The 23,773-nt window shown below is 45.0% G+C and overlaps 1 protein-coding gene across 1 annotated transcript in view; it reads left to right on the top strand.

The window, feature by feature from the left end:
* The first annotated feature begins 12,964 nt into the window (after positions 1–12,964).
* The window catches only part of PLEKHG1 (pleckstrin homology and RhoGEF domain containing G1), a 128,033-nt gene continuing 117,224 nt past the window's right edge, over positions 12,965–23,773 (top strand). The window contains exon 1 of the mRNA XM_080805229.1: positions 12,965–13,237. Coding sequence (XP_080661355.1) covers positions 13,120–13,237 — 118 coding nt within the window. The 5' untranslated portion in view covers positions 12,965–13,119. The remainder of the gene's footprint in view (positions 13,238–23,773) is intronic.

The following is a 23,773-nucleotide window of genomic DNA, read 5'->3' as shown; positions in this document are numbered from 1 at the left end:
TGGGGGTGGGGGTCAGGGGTTGATAAGCTCGAGAATGACACCCAAGGTGAGGAGCAGAGAGCAGAGAGCCAGCCAAAATCAAGCTGTTGTTACACACTTTTGTAGACCTACATTTATGACACCCAGGTTTCACTTTGATTTCCAATCACATAATCCCAGGTTATACCTTGCGTATTTTCTAGAAGAGGTGACCACAAAGTGGAACTCTTTCCTATTTGCAAAGTGAAGCACTAAACTCAAAAAGCTTTCATAACAAGTGATGATGTGGCCTTGCTGATTACTGTTCAGCAATCACGAGCGCCATTTTGGGAGCTGACTGGATAGCAGCAGGTGGTAGGGGGTAAGTGCTTCATGAGCACTCCGTCATTTCATTTCATCTCTACCGCCCTGTGACAGCAGCTCCTGCCTGGTCTTCCTGTGCTCATTCTTGTCCCCGTCAGTGCACTCTCCATGATGAGATGTGGGGACTTGCCTAAGGTTACACTGCTGCCAGGAGGCAGAGGCTGGACTCGAACTCAGATCTGTTGGAGACCAAACAGGTCTTTTTCCAGGTTCTTCTCTAATGCTTTCCAGGTCAGGTAAGGGGTTGGGGGAAGGGAGGTCCTACCCCTACAACCTTGTCTGTCAGGTTTTCAGATTTCCAAGATATTTGGGGATCTTGAGTCTTTTACCCCCTTCCTGAGATAGTTTCTTATTGGCCTCTTGTCTTTAATGGTAAAACTTTTTTTCTTAGTGGGAGAATAAGCATGAGGATTATGTATATCTAAGATAAGAGTAAATAACAAAAATGGATCTACATAAATATTTCTTACAGATATCATGATAAAATATTTATAGACAATAGATGAATCAAGTAAAAAACTGGTAAAGATAAAGTTACAAACCACAAGATATAAAAGGAAAAATATCCAAGATTCAGACCACATGCTACAAAATATATAACTCAACCGACTCCCGATGGTTAAGGAATCGTAGACTTGGTTTACAGTTCCAGCTACAAAGGAGGGAATTTGGTTGAAGGGAACAAACCTGAAAAGGGAAAGGTACACAAATGTATTTATATAAAATTTTCAACCCTTCTAAAGTGGAGACAGAATAAAAGCAACAAAATGGGGAGTTACACGTAGCAAAAATTAAAGACTTGATAACACACACTAACAAACTGTAGCTAGGTGAGTGGTCCAAGGATACAAACAGACATTTCACCCAAAAGAAAACAAATAGGAAACCATATCTGAAGATTTATCCAACTTCAATCAATTTTAAAACAAAAACACTTTACACCAACCAAGGGAAGGGATGTCAGAGGCCCATGCTGGAAAGGCTGTAGGGAAAATAGGTATCCTCGTGCGTCGTTGTTGACACTGTAAATCGATTCAGTCTTTCTGGAGAAAACCTGGCACATATAAAAGAATTATTAAAGCCTTACCTCTCTAAGCCTGCAGTGCTCTTTCTGGGAATTTATCCTAAGGGTCTCATGCAATAAGCACTTCTTGAGCAACTGCAGTTTTAGAAAGTGCAAGAAATGGGATGAAGGAGATAGATTTTGATCTGTGGGAGAAACTAATACAATTCAAAGGCTCTACAAAAGCACATGTTCAAAAATGCTTTCAAAGGATTAGCTGTAATGGAGGAGAAAATACTAGAGTAGCCTATATGTCTAAGAACGGAGAACTCACCATTTACCTGAACCCCACCCCACCCCACCCCCAGTTCAAACTCCTCTGCTCTTGTGCGCAGACCCCTGAGAGCCGATGGCGGTGCCAGTCCCAGAGTGTCTACACCACAGGCCTCAGCCCTCACCCTGACCCCTCCCTCTCCTTCACCCCCACCCCAGTCTAATCAGCCCCAAGCTATAGGTGTCCCCACTCGGAGCCGTCATCCTCTCTTTCCCCGCTGGCCTCTGCCTTTATTTCCTCATCTGTTCTCCAACTTCATCAAGAATCTTCTTTGCAAAACACAGATCTGATCACAGTATTCCTCAACCAAAAACCTTTCAAAACCTTCCTGTTGCTTTAGGATGAAGTCAGACTCTTTGTTAAGATGTATAAGGCCCTGGGACGCCTGTGTGGCTCAGTTGGTTAAGCGGCTGCCTTCGGCTTAGGTCATGATCCCAGCGTCCTGGGATCGAGTCCCACATCAGTCTCCTTGCTTGTCAGGGAGCCTGTTTCTCCCTCTGCCTCCGCTGCCACTCTGCCTGCCTGTGCTCTCTCTCTCTCTCTTTCTCTCTCTCTGACAAATAAATAAAATCTTAAGAAAAAAAAAGATATATAAGGCCCTTCGTGGCCTGGTTCCTGCTTACCTCTGTTGTCGTCCTCTTGTTACTTACTCTTCATCCTTACAACTCCTACACGCACGTACGAACCCACGGTTCCTGCTTCCTGTGTTGTTTGCACTTCCTCCAAAGAGGAACCTGGGTCTTTGCAATTGGCATTCCCAGTACCTGCTCCTCACCTCATGTTATGGCTCCCGGTCGGCTGACTCCTATTTATTCCTGTTTGTTCTTCTGGGCTCAATTTATATATCATCCCATCAGGGGACATCTTCATGACACACACAGACATAAGACCAGCTTAGGGAGGGACCCACCTATGTTCATCCCAACACCTAAAATATGCCCCTCATGTAAAATATTCTTTCTTTTTTTTTTAAAGATTTCATTTATTTATTTGACAGAGAGGCAGGCGGGGGGGGCGGAGGGGAAGCAGGCTCCCTGCTGAGCAGAGAGCCCGATGTGGGGCTCAATCCCAGAACCCTGGGATCATGACCTGAGCCGAAGGCAAGAGACTCAACCCACTGAGCCACCCAGGTACACCTTCATGTAAAATATTCTTAATTGGGAAAGAAATTCTAAATTCTGTTGTCTGAATAGTCTGTTTTTTATTTAATTATAGTGGGGCAAAATATATCAGCCAGCTTAATCCCTAATATGATGTAACACTATCTTTTACTTTTTGTTATTCTTTTTTAAGATTTTATTGATTTATCTGAGAGACAGAGAAAGAGAGAGGCGCAAGCAGGGGAGCGGCAGGCAGAGGAAGAGGGAGAAGCACATTCCCCGCTGAGCAGAGAGCCTGATGCAGGGCTGGATCCCAGGACCCTGAGATCATGACCTGAGCCAAAGGCAGACACTTAACCAACTGAGCCACCCAGGTGCCCCTGTCTTTTCCTGGTTATTGATAATAGTTGTTCCAACCACTTAAAATTATGTATAAGAACTCTATTCCTATGCTCACTTCCTTGCTGTCTGCAGAAGCAAGAACAGATTTCTGGGACTGCTGACTAGGGAGCCTTCAGCAGAAGAGGAAGGAGAGGAGCGATATACTTCCGATGGCATCAAGGAAGAGGGTTAGACCATGGGGAAGTAAAAGAGAGCTTACTACCAGGAGCTAACCAGGGTGAAGGTGCCCTGATCTGGGATTGCCCAAATTCCATTTGGTAGACCATCCAGTTAGCCGAATGTTAAAATGTCTAATGCCAAATGTTTTCAGCAAGAGTAAAAGAAGAGCCTGATAAGGTCTTGTCAGTGTGTTCCCTTGTCTTTAATGTAAATGGTATTTATGACTCCTTAAATGTTGGTATGGGTAATATCCGATACTTAAAGACAAAATGTGGCCAAAAAGATAAATATATTTCTTCACTTTTTCTAGTCAAATGTTTTAAACCTGTTCCAAATGAACACCTAAATTCAGAAGTGCCTGAATAAGCTTTAAAAATTCTATAAAGTGAGCATGGAGAAGTTTAACTCCTAGTGCCATCAATAATGCCCCGTATAGAAACAAGTATTATTTCTTAACAGAAATCATCCATGTTAACTTCAGATGCCTCAGTAAACAGAAGTTTTTATATGAGGTTCTGCCCGAGTTATCCATCTCGACCCAATCTAATTGATGTAAGTGGTAGGAATTAATTTTGTGTAGACAGGGATCAAGACTAATCCCGGTCAATCAGCACCTTATAATTAATCCACATACTCTTTTTATAAGAGAGAGAGAAATGTTGGCACGGGCTCTGGTTTAAGGTTCTGCACCAATCTAATATAGAGGTCTAAAATTTTATGGGGTTCAGGTTTCAGGGTGGAATCACAAAAAAACACAGGTTTTGCTAGAACAGATGGTTATTTTCAACCGCCAAATGTTGAGGTTTTCTTGGGACTCTGTTCTAACCATCCATGAGTGAATGAATGAGGATGTGAATTAAAGACAGAACATTCCTGGGTCCCCCCCTTTTTTTTAAAGATTTTATTTATTTATTTGACAGAGAGAGACACAGCGAATGAGGGAACACAAGCAGGGGGTGGGAGAGGGAGAAGCAGGCTTCCCGCCAAACAGAGAGCCCAATGCGGGGCTCTATCCCAGGACCCTGGGCCACCACCCAATGACTGAGCCACCCAGGTGCCCCATCTAGATGCCTTTTAAATAGAGTTAGAAAGCCTGGGTTTTATCATCTGGGCTAGAGCACTGATATTGTAGTTTTTAAAGCCTGAAATCTCCAGATACTAAGTAATTATAAGCTGGAGTTCAGTCCAACCCTATCGCTTTCCCCCTCCACCCACTCACATGCTCGCCCTCTCTCTCTCTCTCTCTCTCTCTTTCTATCTCTCTAAAATAAATAAATCTTTAAAAAAAAATAATAATAATAAGGGGCACCTGGGTAGCTTAGTCAGTTAGGCGTCCAGCTCTTGATTTCAGCTCAGGTCATGATCTCTGGGTCCTGGGATCAAGCCCCACGCTCAGCACAGAGTCTGCTTGAGATTCTCTCTCTCCTTCTCGCTCTGCCCCTCCCCTCCAAATAAATCAATAAATCTTTAAACCTGTCGCTTTTCATGTCTGAGACTATAGATAAGTCCCTAAAAAATTAGAAGGGAAAAAATATTAAGGGATGATTTTTCTGCAAAATCAATGTGTTAAACAAATTCTTAGTAAATTGTAGTTGTAAGTGAGGGTGCCATGGTACTGTAGGGTATAGCCTGCCTTCCTTTGGTATAGACCCCACAGCAGCATGGGCTGGAAATACATGGGTCCGCTGCCTTTTTTTTTTTTTTTTTAATAAATATAGCACAGTCCGGTAAATGTATTTCCCCCTCCTTACAACTTTCTTCATACCATTTTCTTTTCTCCAGCTTTATTGTAAGAATAGAGCATATAATGCATGTGACATACAAGGTATGTGTTCATCAGACTCTTTATGTTATCAGTAAAGTTTCCCATCAGCAGGCAGCTAGTAGTAGAGTTTTGGGAGTCGGAAGTTACGCATGGATTTTTTCCTGTGAGAGGAAGAGGAGGTACTCCTAACCTCCCCGTCATTCAAGGGTCAGCTGTAAAAGCAAAAGTCATTTTTGCGGTTTATTAAGAGTTAGACGTGAGAAGGCTCTGCAGCCTTCATTTTCTTAGTTGTTAGCTTGTGAATGGACTGCAAGTTTCACAGGCTTTTTTAAAAAAATATGGTTTAACTTCGGTTTTAATCTTAGAATGAATATTAAGCTGCAAAGAGATGTTTAGTCCTTGGTTAAGTTTCTGGAACTTTACAGCTATGGACAGCAATACAGATAGGATTCCTAGGGGCACAGACAATGTGAATCTTAAATAGACAATCTAAGTAGAGACAGCCCACTTTGCACCAAGTGCTCTTGAAGAACTCATAAAATAAGGTAGGTATCATGAAGTAGATCACGCTTTCCCACGGGAATGATTTTATAATTATGGGCTGCTTTCTTGAACAGAACTTAGTTTCTAATTATAACAATAGCCTGTTTTTTTTTAATTACAACAGCTGGGATAGAGATATCATGCACACTAATTATACCAACGCCCCAGTGCACGAGAGTTGTTCATTCATTCATTCAAGAAGTGCTCATTGAGTATGTACTATGCGTCAGGCACTATTCTGGGGTTTCGATGTGAGCAAACTCATATGACTCCCACCCCCAACACACACACATCAATATTACGGAGTGGGCTGGTAGGGGAGATGACTGTAAACCAAGCATTCATTGCAAATTATAAATGCTAGAAAGGAAACACACACAGGCACTGCCTTGAGGAGGTGGCCACTGGACCGAGACCAAGCATAGCGGCAGCATAAGGTCATCCGTGGCAGGAAAGCAATGTGTCCGGACCCTGACTCCCTAGAGGAACTCAGAGAAGTGTGATGATGAGTCTGTCGCTGTCCAGGAGAGAATCCAATAAGTTAGCAAGGAGGCGGGGACTAGGACATGCCAGGTGTTAGAACTGTGTGACAGGTTTGATCCTTGTCCTCAATGAAGTGAAAAGGCATAGAAGAGTTTTCAGCGCAGGAAGCAAGGATGGACGACATCAATCCGCAGTTTGCAAAGCTTGTGGCGTGATGAGCCTGGGCCCTCCAGGAGAAGGTTTCAGAGAATATTACACCAGTAGAGGTGAAAGACAACCAGGGCAGCGATGGAGAAAAGGGAATGACATTGGAGAGTGAGTTACGAAGTAAAAACAAACAAACAGAAACATGGGTGGGGGTGTCCCTATTTGAATATCTGCAGCAAAATGGTGGAAAGGATGCGATTTCTGGCTGGGGGATCCACGCAAGTGGGATGGCATTCCCTGGAAGAGGACCAGATTCGGGAGGAAGGTGGCATTTCGTTCTGAGTGTCTGAATTTCAGCTACTCATGAATTCTCAGATATCAAACAGTCCCTTGTAGGTGCTGGTCTGGTGCTCAGATCTTGGGCCACAGACAAAGGTGAGTCCTTGGTGATCCAACAAAGGAGACTGAAAAGGAAGTCAATACAGGGAGGAGGGAAAGCAGGAAAATAAGGACCGTGGTCCCCAAAGGAAGACAGTGCTTCAAGAAGAAGGGAGGGACCCAGAGTGTCAGGCACAGCCAGAAATTCCATGAGAAGGCAACTGATGAATGCCAGCTGGGTTAAGCAACAGAGCCATTCCGATGGTTGGAAGCTAGATTGGCGTGAGTTGGGAAAGAGATGGGGAGGTGAGTGACTTTTACCCTTGAAGAGAAGAGAGCTGCCCCCCGAGAAGCTGGACCCCGTGAGAGTCAGGGCAAGGCTTCTTAGATGGGCAAATTTGACCACATTTTCCTATCCCTAGGGTGGATAGAGGAGAGATGTCTTGGCAGTTAATAAATGTTCCTAGACTGCAAGACATGCTTGTGTATGTGAGAATCCAACTGTATATGAATTTACGGCGAAGTTTCTCAGGGATGGACTTCTGTCAACAGACACCAGCCATGTTGCTGTTTTCCCCATCTGTGAGCACTACAACACCGAGGTCCATAGATACGGCGTCTGGAAGTTAGGGTAGTGTGGGCTGAATCTTGTATGGGATCCAGGGCGAGCAATTCAGCCTGGGTTGTGCTTATTACTTCGAGAGAAGAAATGACCCAAGAGCATAGTCTTTTTCTTCTCATTTTTTATTTCTTTTTTTTTTAACTTTAGGATTTCTTCTCTGTTCTCCATGTTGAGAACTAAACAAACACCAATGACTCCAGGTCCTCTACATTTAGAAAATTGTTTTATTTCCCATCCCCTGGAGCAGTTAGTGATCTTCCCAACATGCAATACTTTGGCGCAAAGACCGTTGCCAACTCCAGAGCAGAGTCTCCGTGGTATGTGAGTGAGATGACCGGTTGATCTGGAAGCAACTTAAGGCCCCATAGCGCAGGAGACTCTCAAACCTGTGCATGAGCCACCCGAATCCGAATTTTGCCTCTCCCAGCCCCACTTCCTCTTGGCCTTGAAAACAGGATGGAATTTAGAGCAGCGAACTTAGCACTGCCTGGACAGTCCTGGCGGTAAGCACTTGAGACTACACCCTAGTCTAGTCGGCAGTGCATACAGAACCGGCTGCCTTGTAATACCATTCCACCCTAGATGTTGAAAAAGCCTGTAAACAAGGACTCTCCTTTTCCTGTTGCTGACTCTTTGCCTCAATACACCTGCTTCAGAAACCCTGCACCTGTGTAGGTCAAGGGCAAGCAGCGGTAGCCCACCTCCCAAAGCTAAGCTGGCTCTTGCTGGGACCACCTGGCCATCTGCTTGGGGGAGTGGGGCCTGAGCCCTGCTTGTGGGGGTTTGATGCCTGCAGGCCTGTCTGTCTATTTTGTTGATATATGGTTGACATACGATGTTATATTAGTTTCAGGCGTACAATATAGTGATTCGATCACTTCAGACTTCATGCTGTGCTCACCACAAGTGTGACTCCCCTCTGTCACCAGACAACACTCTTACAATACCATTGGCTAAGTCCCTGTGCTGTGATTTTCATCCCCATGACTTAACTCATCTCGTAACCAGAAGCCTGTATCTCTTGCCCCCCTCCAGCCATTGCGCCCATCCCCTCACCTCCTCCCCCTACCCCCATTCTGGCAACTGAGAGCATGTTCTGTGTATTTAGGGCCTGTTCCTGCTTCTTTTGTGTGTTTATTCACTTGGGTTTTGGGTTTTTTTAAATTGCACATATAGGGGAAATCACACGCTATTTGCCTTTCTCTGACTTATGTCACCTGACATAATACCCTCTGGGTCCATCCGCATTGCCACAAATGGCAAGATCTCATTCTTTTTTGTGGCTGAGTCAAATCCCATTGTACATCTACACCACGTCTCCTTTCTCCATTCCTCCGTTGATGGACAGTCCTGATACTCTAGGAAGAGCCCCTCACCTGTGGGCAAAGTCAACTTAAGCTGACTCAGGGGCCAAAGTAAGCACCGCTCATGGTGTAAGGCTTAAAGCTCCCTGCCAAGTTACAGCAAAAAGTCAACTGCAGGACCCAAAAAGCTAATGGTGGCATAAAACAGTTCACTAGAAAATGCCAAATCAACACCCATGGCCTGCACTTAGGATGTGGGAGGACAGGGCAATAAAGATGCTGTCCTCCCACCCAGGTTCTGAACCAATTTGAAAACATAGAACAAAGGGGTGGGCACAGAAGGGCTGCACCCTCACCTCGACTCCCTATAAAGCTGACTTTGGAGACTGTGCCTTCTGTCGGAGGACAGGTATCATCTGCATCCCAGACTCAGGATCACAAGCTTTCCCAGGCAGCAGGGTGAGCGGGGCAGCCTTCCCCTCACAGAAGCGGATCTGGCATATGTCACACTCACGACATCAAGAAATACAGCACAACGTGTGTGACTTGTGGGCAGTCCTCTGCCGAAAGAGCCAGAACGGGGCTCGATTACACCTGCCCAGTCTTCCCTTCTACAGTTGCCAATCAAATTCCTGATTTCCGCCCCAAAGAGAAGTCTGTGTGGGGAGTCAGAAAGACCAGAAGCTCCTGGAAGCCCACCCAGATGGACAAAAACCATGAGGAGCTCGCAAGAAATTCCCCGCACACAGCCCTGCCCTCTGCCCCAGCAGCTCCCTCCTGACATCATAATGGGGGAGCAGACATTTGCTGCTGAGGCAGAAGACGGACTTAATCCGGATGGCTTCATGCACCTTTTAACAGTTGACAGCCACATCACAGCCTGACATGCTTTTACAGAGTCCGCATCTGTGAAGAGCCCTCTGTGGGCCCTGCACTGTGGCAGGTCCTAGGAGATAACAAAGAAGCAAACGGCCGGAGTCAGCCCCCATCCTCTATAGTGGGTGTGTGGGGACACTATTTAGGTTAAGGAAATTTCTGGACTGCGTGGGGACTCAGAGTCACGAGAGGAAATCAGAGGCGAACATTAATGAACTAAAGTTCGTCGTGAGCCATATTGGCCTTAAAAGAGCCTTCAGCAAGATTCTGGTTTTCTAGAGCTCTGCGTTCTGAAGAAGAAGTGTGTTTCCTTCCTCCGTGTGTCCTTTCTCGTGAAGTGGGGGAGGGTAGGTCCTAAGAACTAATTTGGAGGAAAATGACCTCACGGACTCGCAATTAAGCTGTTTCCCTTTGCATCGTGGTGGAAGAACTCCACGGGCTCCAGCAGGCCTGGCTGAGGAAGTATAAGTGTATGAATTAGGAAGGGTGGGGTTGACCTACACAGGCAGGACATTACTCTTCTTCCTCTTCCTGACCACGTTTCCCACAGCAGTCATGGCCATTGCTCAACTTCCTGTTGGGGAAAACCTTGGCTGCTGAGCGTCCACCTGCTCCAGCGGACAAACGAAGGACAGCTGAGTGTTGGCTGCTGCTGGGAAACCTGAGTTTTGAGCTTTTGCCTACAGACCCCTTTTCCGTAGTATCTGAAGCAAGACGGAGCCGTTCTGCATGGGGCGGAAGGGACCGGAATCTGCAGTCTTGACAGCTTGTCACTGCTTGGAGTCAAACGTGGCGGGCGCATGAAATGGGGGAATTGGGAGGGGCCTGGGGGGGTGGGGGGCGGAGAAAATGAGCGGTGGTCCTAAGGTAGCCCCTACAGCCAGGGAAGCGTTGGCCATGGTGACAAGCCATAGGTGGGCTGGAGGACGGGGCATGGGGCCACCCGGCCATGGGGAACACCGCTGGGCCCCCGACCACAGGGCTGATGCCTTTCATCCAACAAACTGTGTACCGGCTACAAAACTGTGCTGGTAAGAAAGGTCGTGACCCCTGGCTTCCAGAAGCCCACAGCCTGGTCAGTTGATTCCATGGCGTCCTCAGCTGGATTCCAGGGTGGTAAGGGAAGAAGGGATCTGGGGGTGCTGGAGGAAACACAGCTCCCACACAGTTCTTAGACCAAGTGGGGCAAGCCCTGGGAATCTGCCTTTTATGCAGAACTCTTGATGCACAGTGAGGTTTGCAGGGAGCTGGCTGCATGAACAGAGTAAGTAGAGTGTGGCAGGTGCCAGGCTCGTGGCCTCTGGGAACCATGAGAGCCTAAGGAGACAGACCGACGGGGAAAGTTCCGGTGTGGGGCTCAGGGAATTTTATTGGAATGAACAGTTGGTTCCATTTACCTCCTTTTTTGCCTTGCTGTCACCCTGGTGGCTGATAACAGCACCTGTACAAAGAAAGTTCTCAGAATTTGGGCTTCTCGCTGGCTTCAGGCTCTGGCCACCCTTCCCACGGCTCTCATCTTGCTTGGACTTCTGGTCTGCCCAACGGAGACTGATGTCTGTGGTTTATGGGGATCTCAGACATGGGGCAGCCGTAACGATCAAGGAGAGCTCCGTTGAGAGAATGTTAGTTCTCTGTCGTCTTCACAGTAAATCTTTTGCTTTTTCCACATCACTGTGTTCTCTCCGCCACCCCAGCCCAAGAACGGGGCGAAGGTGGCCTCTGCTTGTCTTGGGAGAGCCTCTCCTGGAAGTCCCACTAGGCCTCATCCCCAGCCCACTCGGTCTCCTGCAGCCCGACACAGAGTTCTGAAACAAAATGATTCAAGGTAACCAGCTGCACGTGCTGTGTTCCCACCTCCTGGTCCTGTCCCCTGATGAGTGACCCTGGACCATCCCGAAGTTTCCTGCTTCATCCCCCACCTCCGAGCCAGAATCAGACCCCAGGCTTGAGCACCTGGTTCTGCTTCTCTCTACCCTGGACGCCACTTCACGCCCACAGGCAGTATCCCCAGCAAAGGCATTTTCAGCCCGTCCTTGTGACACTGGAGGTCATGGGAACTGAGAGACCATTGAAGGCCTCTTTCGCCTTTTCCCTAAAGGGCAGATCGTGTCACACCCTGAGCAACTCTCTGCTGACCCTGTCAGAGCCCAGCTCAGCCCCCTATGGCAGCAGGCCTGCTCCAAGTCAAAGGAAGTACCTCCTCTGGGCTGTACCACAAGGAGAAACAGGACCCATACCTATCATCAAATGCTGCCTGCCCCCCATGATCCCACACTGTGTCCCGGCCTCTTGGCTGAACCCCACCTTGAGGTTGGGATAAGGAGGGACGAGTGCCCACAGCCTCCTACTCTCATACCATTTCAAGCCCCCCTCCCCCATTTCTACTTTCCCTCCATCTGCCATGATACTAAAATTTGTCCAAATTTGGGAAATGTCAAAATAATGAGCAAATGAGGGAAATTTCAACTAAATGACTGTGTAAAGGGTGTGTCCTCAAAACCCTGCTGCTCTTTAGTAAACTGTAGGCAATTTTTTTTTTATTGTGAAAGATATGGAGAAATTGGGGAAATTTGCCTCTTGCAAAAAAACAGTCTACAGCTTGTTAAATAAGGTGATACTGGGAAGGGAGGAAAAAAGTAAGGTCCTGTTGGATATGGGTCATTGGCATAAGCCACAGAAGTCATAAGACAATGAATAATATCAAAGCATCTGAGACTAGCTCCAATTAATTCAATTTTAGTACCACTAAGGGTGAATGAACAGAGCATCCAGAGACGTTCAGGGGATTCTAGAATTTTCTACCACTTGCCCCTCCTACAACTTTAATGCAATCATTGGTCTCCAACCAATGTGCACCTGACATCTTGACCAGTAGGGGGCATGAGTGAGCAACAGGCTAAATGAGTGGAGCTCAGGTCCCACCTCCTCCTGGGTAGGAGGCAGCTCTGGCCAGCTCATGGGGAGAGAGAATAGAACTAGGCCATTGGAATCAATTCATTTTTAAAAAGCCTTTGAGAGTTTACATGATTGTCAGTTCTTATTAAATTGCCTTAATCAACTTTCCTCAACCACAAAAGCTGATAGAGTTCTGTGACTTGAACACTCAGGACACTAGAAGTGTTCTTCATAGATAGTGAATGAATTCTGTTGATCTAGAAGAATGATTCCCTTCCGAAAAGCAACTGCCCCAAAGCTGTTGCAGCTCAGAAGAAAAACAGGACGGAAAAAGAGAAACAGACGCATCGGTACATGCCTCCCACCTCCCCTCCTACACACACATCATCATTTTTAAATTGTAAAAAATGAGGCTCGTTTAAGTGAAAAGGGAAGATTTAAAAACATGTTCCCTCCCGGAAAGAAGGCGGGACCATCCCCTCCTATCGATTGGCTCTATTTGTCTCCCTCATCTTCATCTGGGCACCGTCTGCTTTTCTCATCCCACCTCCCAAGCTCTCCAAGGGCCTCCTGAGGGAGGGCAGACAACGCCAGCCAGGGAGAATGTGGGTGGAGGACACAGGCAGCCGAACTGCCCGGACCTGTCTGCCTTGGGCGTAGTACCTCGTCCTGCCCCGGCTGGACATGGTTCTCCTGACGGCGGCAGCCTGACAGGACTGTCCACCCCTCCCCGTCGCCCAGGAGGGCCACGGCTGCCGGGGGGAGCATGCTGTCCACGACCATGGTGGGGACCCTGATCCGCGGGTGGAGGAATCGAAGCGCCCCTCGAAGGCCTGAATCCAAACTCCTTATTCCACGGAGCCAAGATGGACCTCAGATCCAGGGTATGTCTGACGCTCGGCTATGACCCTGTGATTTTTTTTTTTTAAGGGTTCAGGAAGGCGATGATGAGTGCCCAAGCTTACCCCCACTTCAGACAGAGCTGACAGTCCAGAGGCTGTTTTTCTTCTCAGGTTATTATAAATTATGGCTAGCTTGCTTGTGGACAGTTCATTTTCTATTTTCCTCGTCAAAGGCATTGGTGCCCTCAGTGGTCACCCAGGAGAAGGGCATTATTTCCATGTTGTTTTCCTCCCACAGCTTTTCTTTTCAGATGTCATCCTTGTTCTGTGATACTTGTATTTGACCAGTAGGACAAAAGGTGTACTGGCTTTTGGCAAATTCTAGTCTAAAGCACATCACTTGATTAACTCTGGGATGGAACAAGGTAAAACAGAGTTAGCTTCTGGGTTTCCCCATTAATTATTTTTCTTTTCTGTTACAATTGTTTTGAGGCGACAATAGAACTATTAACCAAATCCTAACTTTCCTGTGAACTGAGTTCAGAATGTTACTGTGGCCTTTTCTGAAACAAATTTTCACTGGAATGAAATACTATTGAAACACCTGACCTCGTTCTGTTCTGTCTAGACCTTGAATTTTTTAACAATACGTAGTTAGAAAGGAACTCTTTGGTCTTGCTGATGATTGACCTAGGAGAGAAGCTCCGAGCCAGGAGAGGAAGCGAGCATTGAGCCCAGAACTCATAAACTCCCAGGGGCTTTCTGATCTGGCCTGCAGCCCCTCAAAATGCTTTTATCTGACCCATGGTCCTGAGAGCTGTCTGAGCAGTAAATACAACTGTTCTTTCATTTCAACAAATATGTGTTGAAAGTCAATAAAGAAAATGCCAGAAAGGCATTTTTCTGGATGCTGGCATGCTCTGATCTGTAGCTAACCTACGAATGAGCGGTACAAAAACTCAATGTTGTCATTTGTTTTGTTCTGAGGGTGGTTTCCAGCCCTACTTTTCAGGCTGACTGTATTCAAGAATCAGGCCAAGAGATTATTTTGAAAAGAGTCCGATAAGTATTCGTTGCCAGATAGAAAAATCAGTTATTTAACCCAGGTATGCAAAAAATAGAAGGCTCTTCTGCGTTCTGAACTGCCAAAAGGGTTAGTGATTATTTGTAGAACCTAGGTATTCAGCAAGAAGGATGAGTCATAGTATTTCAAACATTGATCACCTGGTTCTGCTCCTGGTAAATTTCTTTAACAATACTCAGAGCTTTACGAGATGACAAAGTAATAAAGGGATGGTGTGGTTTCTTTAACAGGTTTCTTGAGATACAATTTATACTTTTACAATGTAAATTCACTCAGTTAAAGGGTACAATTCAATAGTTTCTGGTATGTGACATTATTCATTTTTTCAGTGGTAATAAAATATATATAACATAAAATTTGCCATTTTGTCCATTTTTAAGGGCACAATCCAGTAGCAGCTGTGAATTACAGTCACGATTTTATGCCACCATCACCACATCATCTACTCCCCAAACTTTTTCATCACCCCAAACAGAAGTCCCATAACCATTAAGCAGGAACAACTCTCCCTTGTCCCTCTACCTCTGGTAACCTCTCTTCTACTTTCTGTCTATAAATTTGCCTCTCCTAGGTATTTCATATAAGTACAATCATACAATATTTGTCTTTTCGTGTCTGGTTTATTTCACTTAGCAGAATAATGCTTTTAAGAGTCAACCATAGCGCGTATCAATCTGTACTTCTGTCCTTTTTACGGCTGATGCGATACTGTGTTTTAATTCTCTCGTATTTTATTCTCCCTCCCTTAAATATACCTTAACTTCTAACCTACTCGAGAAGAACTCTTTTTCTTTAAAGGCAAGGGCCATAGATTAATCTTTTCAAAAATCTTTTTATCCTAATGCCCCATCCAGGTCCTGGTGCAGAGTAATTATTCAACAAATTTCTCTCGAGAGGGATTGATGAATGGTTTTTAAGGTTTTACTTTTAGGTACCGGGAAAGACACTTTAAATAAGAAAGAATATGGTTTTGATGCTTTAGTTCTTAGTTCTCTAGAGCAATGATGTTTTCTTTTGATGTAAAATTTAATAGTTGCCATTGTTTCACACGCCATAGAATCACTAAGTATGAAGAGTAGATCTGTTATGTGATACAGATATTTCACTGGTACATGGTAAAAGTTAACTCAGGGAACGTGACAACCCCTAGTTCGTGCCTTTCGTGAATGTTTAGTGACTGTTTTTTTTTAATGAAAGTGACCGGAGTGTCCCAGCTGCTAGGCAGTGTGACCTGAGACAAGTCTTTTCAATTCCTGACCGCTCTTGGCCTTGCCTACGTGGATGTTCTTTCTCAACACCCAGCTCAGAAATGGACAGGAAATTGAAGCAGAAGCCGATGCAGCTCAACGAGCCCTCTTAGACCTCACAGGGGTGAGGAAACTAAAGGGGAAGGCAGATTTGGGTCACTTTACAGCTTCAGACTTAAAATTGTAACTATGTCGCTGCCAGTTCTGCCCAAATGCAGTAAGGATGGGTATTTTATATAAGGGTAGCCCCAAATCAGCATCCTAAAACCTGCTGTAATTGTGCTTTGACTGCTTCAGAAGTCGGCAAAGACAAGGGCGGAAGGTCGAGGCACGCAACATGATGCCCTTGATCAGGGCTTGAAAACCGTCAAAGGGCATCTCTGCTATAAGCAATTTCCCCCACACACTTTCTCAAGACCGAATCAAGGACGAACACTTGCAAATTTTAAATTCCAACTAAGTTATTTGCTTTGTTGAGTGAAGTCATGTTCATTTTAGCACATGGGTTCTTTCAGAATTTCCACGCTTTGTTGAAGCTTCTGGGAACACTGAAAAGACTTGGCTGTGAGGTAGCATATATCTCTCGTTCATTCACTTTCCATGTGGTCCTGCCTCCTTATCCAGATGGTGAGCCCAGGTAGAGCTCCGTGGCTTGCCACCCTCTGAGTCCCCCATGCCCGATGTCCTAGTCGAGCAGGCACTCAATGACTACATGCTAACCAGTGACTTCAGAACCATGAAACGCAAGGTCTTACAAAGCAAGGGGCCTGGTTTTCCTGTATGACCAGTGGGATCTATCTTGATGTTTTTGAAAGTCATACCAGGTACTTAAGTTATTATTGCTTTTTACATTTCAAAGGCATATAGACTACCATTGGCCTAAATATAAAATAATAATTTCTGTCTGTAGAGCTATGCACCCTGTAGTCGAAAAGAAAGCTCTTCCTTCCTCATTGCTCAGTGACAGCCTGTAATCATCTTTGAGTAATTTTTAAGATTCTTTCTTAACCACCATTTCCTTATGTCGGCCAGGAACAGCTTCTCCTTGTATCAATGAAATGATTTTCATTCCTCCCCAAGCCCAACCACCCACCTAGTAAGAAGAGGTAGCTGTAAACTCAGCCAACTTTCTTTTTCAACAATTGTGCTGGATGGAAAGTCAGATGATAAAGTCAGATAACCCACCAAATATTTCTTGAGGACCTGGGAGGAGTTTCAGGTAGCCATTAGAGAGGATATGAGTGAGTTCTACCCAAACCTGATTTCCTCATTCAGGTCTAGCGTAGGCTTGAAGGAACAGAGACCGGGCTGCATCTGGGTTCCTTCCAGCCAGGTCATGGCCCATTTCTTTCTTTAGGACCAGAAAGAGTTTGAAGAAGCCTGGTTAGACTTCTATAAATTCCAAGTGGAATTGTTAACCTTACCCCGTATTTGGCCTAGCAACTTCGGGCATGAGTAAAATGCACACAGGGAAATTACATCTCACAGGTGTACGGTTTGTTTACAAACAAAAAATTCTTTTGTCTTTGCAAGCCTAAATTAGTATTAACCCCATCATATAATTAATAGTTATGACTAAATATGGCAGTAACACTTTAAAATAATTTTTATATCATCACTGTTTTCTGATAGAATTTAACAGACTCTTATACTCTGACCTGTACTAATTATTCTTCATGTAAATGAGCTTGTATAAGCCTTATCCCATATTTCTCCATTATTAACTATGTAATTAACCACTTGATAAGAGTCCTTTATTTTAATTAGAATAATCACAGGGCTTATGATTCAATAAATATTCACGGAGCAGCTGCTATGTGTAAAACTAATGGGTACGCCTGAGCAAAGACAGACAGGTGTGAAAAGCTGTGACCTTAGTGGGCAATGTCAAGTTGTCCAATGTGGCTGCTGTTCTGGGCCAGACCCTGGAAGGTCTAACTGCCAAGATAAGGAGCTGGACTGGATCTTTAGACCAGAGGGAACAGTATCAAGCTTTCCTGGCAGAGGGGGACCTACATCCTGAGTTTTAGAAGAGAGGCATCTAAAGAGATGGTTTGAGGAAGCAAGAGATTGGATTTAGCAAGACGTACTCAGGAGGTTGTTGCGATGATTCAGGTCAAAACCGCGAAAGTAACAGGAGAGAAGGGATGGAGAGAAGAGACATGAACAGAACTGATTTATTTTATGACCTGTGGGAAGGTTATCGTGGCTGTTGTTTACTGGGCTCTGTTGTCTCAATGGTTGTATGTGTGGGGTTTTAATTTGTAGAAGCGACTGAGTGACAGAAGAGACAGAATCATGGCACTCAAAGGAGATTTTTTATTACTTACGTTTCCCAAAAGGAGCTGCGTGGCCTGCCACCCAGGACCGCAGGCCAAAGCACCAGAGTCAGTCGGGAGGCAGAAAAGAGCAAGAGGAAAGCCTAGGCTGAGCCTTTATTGGGGTTTCCATGGGGTTGCCCATGCAGGGCAGATTAGGCTTGGCTGGGCTGAATAATACCAGCAGGCCCTGGGGCATACGGCCATGCCCAGTTGTCTGGTCCCTGACCCTGGGATGAGTAGGGCAGGGAAGTATTGGTTAGGTGCATATGAGTTAGGTAGAGGTGGTTCCAGCTAAGGGCTCTGGACCACAGGGGAGATGTAAACAACTTTGGCTATTAGTTTGGCCTCATAATGAATGGATATCAAATAAACAAATACGGAAGCTAAAAAAATGCGAGTTAGAAAATCTATGTACCGGGACTCTTGATTAAATGCTTTATGCCCCTTTATCTCGTTTAATCCCCTCAACAATCTGCTGTAAGTACTAAATCATCCCCATTTTACACACGAAGCAACTGAGACCTAAGGCAGGTTTAGGTGAATTTAGGTGAATTTACCCAAGTTCCCATGAGTAGTAATGATTTTCCCAGCTGGATTCAATCCTAAGCTTTGCCAACTCCAGCCCCCGCTACCATCCACTGTGTTCTAGTGCCCATGGCCTTCTCCATCTGATTATTCTTCCTCAGTCTGGGCTCAGGACGTGAGATGAGCCCTCCTGAAAACAGAGCTGTGGAAACTCACAGAAGCTTCCCCAGAGCTCACTGCCCCGAGGGACAGAAGTGAGTTCACTTGGTCCACCGCCTCTCTGCAAGTCTTTCCGTTTCTACCTGCTTTGTCAGAACAGTGTGAAGATGGCTTGCTTTGGATACCGGCAGCCCACCATGCAGCATGTTAAAATCAAATAAATAAAATGGGTGACTTAATCACTGTCTTCTCCCTTCCTGGAAATTGCTTCTTGACTTTTGGCTTCTCTCTCTCTCTCTGATCATTCTAACTCTGGGACTTGGAAGCTCTCGTGTCAGCAAACAAAGCCCTTGGCAGATTGCTTCCTCCCGGGTGTCATCGGCCAGTGATCCTAATTGCCTACGGAGCGATCTCCAAATTCCCCGGAATAGGCTCTGAGGTCCCGCATCAGTAACTGCCCTGTTTGGTCACAGTCCAGCCCAGTTCCTTGGTTCACGCCAACCACTCCCCAGGAGTTCTGTCTCTTCACAACCACTGTGGCTGCCTTCTCACCCCTTCTTTCCATGTCTCTTCACACATCACTTCCCTGAGGACTCAGCTCAGGGCTCAGCCTCCGTGGGAAGATGTCCACAACACACATAAATCATGCAACAGCCTCTATGAAGCAACTGCTTGGTGCAAACTGGAGTGGGGGTGCGGGGGGATACAGAGCAGGAGCAGTCCAGGGCCGGAGTTCAGAGAGCTCATGACTGGTTTGAGAGGTGGGGGTAAAATGGAAGAAGACGCAAAGAACATGTCAAGAAAATGGAGGGTTAGAAGCCGTCTTCATCTTTCTCCCTGCTTCTGAGAGTTCGCCCGGGAGCTCTGGCGCGCCCACAGAGCTGTCAACCACCAGGGAGAGGCACCACAAGTCCAGCCCTAAGACGCTCTACTGGAGGAACATGGCGGAAATTCCTGTTTTCTCTCCACAATTAGTTCAGTTCTGTGGGGACAGTCCCTGTCCTCGTGGGCAGGGCTTTGCACGGCGAGTTGTCAGAGACGAGGGAGTAAAATTGTCGTTCCCCGACCAGCTGGTTCCAATGGTTCCAGTTTTACTACTTCCGGGTTGTATGACTGGGCGTGTTACTTAATCTCTCAGTACCTCCCTTTTCTCAAGCGCAAAATAGGGCTGGAAGTAATACTTACCTTTTAGAGATGTGAGAATGATGTGAGTTAATTTACATTTTTTAAAAAAATCTTCAAAATGGCACCTGACGCATCGTGAGAAATCGAAGGTGTTAGCTGTCCTTATTAGCCATTACTGTGTGGTCATGACTTCTAGATACAGTCTTGTGACTTCCTAGTAACCGGGCCTGCCTGTCCTTAGACGTCATCATTTTCCATCAATCTTCCTTGCTAGTAAATTTTTATAAAACCAACGTTTAAAATCTTCAGCATAAACATTTCCTCTGGAATACTAGAGTTATTGGTATTTTATGATTTCTACATTGACATTTTAATAGGCAACGATGGCTTTTAAAGGAATTGAGAAGACAGGCAGCATCTGTCCGTCTCCATATTGGAGTTCCTGTTGTGTTTTTGTTTCCATGTGAACCTTATTTTTTCAGGAGTTTATAAGCCTTTTGCTCCATGGTGAGATGCAGCAACAAGTTTCCGTTCCAAAGAACAATATTTGTCCTACTTGAAAATTGACCCTGGTTTCCATTTTCATTACAAAGAAGTTGCTCAATGCTTTATGCTCCTAGAACTTGAATTTAGCTTGATGTTTTTGCATATGTAACTTTTCATATTTGACCATTTGGAGAAACTTCTTGAAAGCTGTAAATCCAGCTCATTGTCCTTTTTTTTTCTTTTTTCTTTTCTTTTCTTTCTTTCTTTGTTGTTGTTGTTGTTGTTGTTATTCTTTGGTTTTTAGATGCTGTGTTGCCTTTAGTTGGTCTTTGTTTGAGGTAAGGGTGTAGAAAGTTTTGGGAACTTACTAGAAATATCTCTTTGTTGTACAGACTAGGATCCTAGACTGCCAAAAGTATTTCTTCTTTACACAGAAAACTACTGATTCCCCTTCCCTTGAAATTTTCAAGCACAGGGCAGTGGTTGAGAACCTAACACTAGAGTAAGCAGATCTGGAGAGAACTGGCTTTGTGCTTAGCAGTTGTGTGACTTGGGATGTGTTACATAGCTTACGTGAGCCTCAAATTGCCCATCTTTGAAATGCGGATCATCAAACTCTTAAACGAACTGAATGGAACAGTGCATTTCCAGTACTCACAACCATGCCTAAGAAACACAAGAGCTCAAATGTTCGTTGCTATTGTTTTGCATAGATCTGACCCTCAGGTTTCACTGATTAATTATATCTGGCTGTTGAAGGTTTCTTGAAACAAAATGTGTCCTCTATGAATGGAGGGAGATTTTGTATGAAAATGTCTGTATGGTGACCAAGTGTACTTATTGTAGTCACAGTATTTAGGAAGAAAGAAGGGAGAAAAACCATTGAAGTTATAATTCAAATTTAGAATTTTCACCTTAAAAATGTGAATTTAGGGGCACCTGGGTGGCTCAGTGGGTTAAAGCCTCTGCCTTCGGCTCAGGTCATGATCCCAGGGTCCTGGGATTGAGCCCCGCATTGGGCTCTCTGCTCAGCGGGCAGCCTGCTTCCTCCTCTCTCTCTCTCTCTGCCTGCCTCTCTTGTGATATCTCTCTCTGTCAAATAAATAAATAAAATCTTTTTTAAAAATGTGAATTTATGGTTTTCCTGGCCACTTTCACAAACAATCAGGTAAACTTGGGGTCCTCTTTATGTAAGTTATGCAGAGAGTATGGAAAAGTGGTTATCAGTCTAAAATGGTGTCCAAAGCCCCGGCTATTTTTCCAGGTTGTGATGAGGGAGAATTCAGATCACAGAGACTATGATAGAACACCTTCCCTCTATAAAGATTTTTTTTTTTTAAGTCTATACATCCTTTAAGTGATTCCTTTGATGGTTTAAGTTGAGGGTCTAGGAATTCTGGCCATGGAATCCACCTTAAAACCGAGAGACCCACAGTAGTGTGGTGGGCGGGAGCAGCAGAGTGTCCCATAACTGAGACCCCCTTTCTCCCCAAAGCCACGAGCCACTTGAGGCCTGTGGGGATGGCAGGCTGCCAGCTTGGGAAGAAAATCTACAGATTCTAATTTGAAATCAGAGGATGACACTTGGACACGTTCATCTTGCACTAAAGCACTCTGAATAACTAGTTACACGCACACACACACAAATGTGTGTACACTGCCCTGTTTGGGGGGACGCATTCATGCGCGAGCCCGCGGTCTGTTTTTCTTCAGCCCCATTGAGCTCGCTTTGTGGCTGTGTTTCTGAACAACGGCACCTCTGTGCAAACTGCACAAAAGGAATCTGAAGCCAACCAGTGTTCAGAATCTGAATCACTGATTCATGAGCATAGTTTTATAAGCACTTTTTAAGTCCAGGGATCTAAAAACCTGTGCAGCAGAGAAAGGTCTCCAGGTAAATGGTTTCAGGGTCTTCTTCGCAGGCATGAAGCTGAGTCCACTGATAGTGTGATGGTGATTTTAGAAATCAATTTGAAAGCTTTTACAGAGGTGGTTTTCTCTCTCTTTTGTGTTGCCTATTAAATAGAGGACATTGTTGTATTGCAAAGAATAAAGTTATTTTTTATTCTACTTTAACAACTACAAAGAAACATGCTATGGTCAATGAAAAGTTCCTTGGTTTTGATTATTTTGGTGGTTTTTAATTTTTTATATGTATACGTTTGTATGTATATATGCACACATGCGTGTATACACACACACACACAGGGTGCTACATTTTGCTGAAGACTGATTGTAAACCATAGGGGCGCCTCGTGGCTCAGTCAGTTAGGTGTCTAACTCTTGATTTCAGCTCAAGTCACGATCTCAGGGTCATGGGATCAAGCCCCAGGTCAGGCTCTGCACTAAGTGTGGAGCCTGCTTAAGATTCTCTCTCTCCCTCTCCCTCTGCCCCCCACTCCACACTCTGTCTCTCTAAATAAAAATTTTTCCAAAATGTTACTATCTGAAGTACTTTTAAAAATTTTTAAATACTTTTAAGCATTTTAAAATTTTTCCGGGACCCGAAATAGAACATACCTGACGATTTGATTCTGAAGAAATAAGGACCACCACAAACAATTTGTAAACTCTTGAGCTTAAGAAAAATGAATTAAAGAGTCAGTTTCCAACTACTTAAGCCTACAGAGCCATTCAACACACTGTAGGCAACGGAAAGAGCATAGAACTTGGAGTCAGGCGTGCAGCTCTCTCGCTCTGTGTCTTGGGCAGGTTATTTGAGGGCACTCCCCATGTCCTTGGAATCTTTGTGAGGTGGCCAAGCCTAGGGAAGCAACCCTGGAAGGAGAGAGTTCCAGGTGGGCAGGGGTGGAGGGAGGGGAGACCTCAGGACACTCGACTGAGATAATACCTGGGGGAGGGGAGACTCCACCAGTGTGGTCCAGAGCAAGCTTCTCCTACTTCAGAGCCTTGCCTAGGGCTGGCCCTAGAAGGGGTGAGGGTAGGGGTGGGGGGTCTGCAAAAGTTCTGCTTGGTCATTTAGAATTCAGATGACCCCAGTGGGGGTCATCAGCTCTGTGTATGCAGTGGAGGGGAATTTGGCTCCTCCACGTAATGAAACATCTGTTTATTCTGGCCAGCCTGGCTGGTGGGAGATCCACACAGACAACTCCCCACCACGCAAAAGGAAAATGCTGTGTTTTGTTTCCTAATACCAGAGCAGCTTTCTTAGGGTGAATAATCAAAAAGGTTACCGCGTCATTACCTGCTTAGGAAAGTACTGCTGGTCTTTTTTGATAGACCTGGACATTCTGCTTCTTAGGAGCTTCTGGAGACATCGTGTTCTTTTGGTGGGCTGCTGCTGTTCTTTTAAAAAGTATTTCGGCTAAAGACCAAATATTGGCAAACGCATCACAGTGGGAGGTCCCTTGTCGATGACCTTGCATTACATCAGTTTTGAAAGAAGTTGTTAGTTAAGGAAGATGCTGGAGTATTAATGGTTTGATGTCCTAGTCTGACTGTATATTATGAAAATGAGATACAGAGGAAAACCTTAATATTTAATAATAATAAAATATTCCATTTTAATATTTCCAAATATATATATACATATATATATATGTTTCATACATATATGAAAACAAGAATGCTCAGGGAAGATTATTTTTGAAACCTTTAATGACTTGATAAG

Source organism: Martes martes (assembly GCF_963455335.1).
Source record: "Martes martes genome assembly, chromosome: 6".
In the NCBI taxonomy this organism is placed as follows: domain Eukaryota; kingdom Metazoa; phylum Chordata; class Mammalia; order Carnivora; family Mustelidae; genus Martes; species Martes martes.
This window is presented reverse-complemented; position numbering and strand designations above follow the sequence as displayed.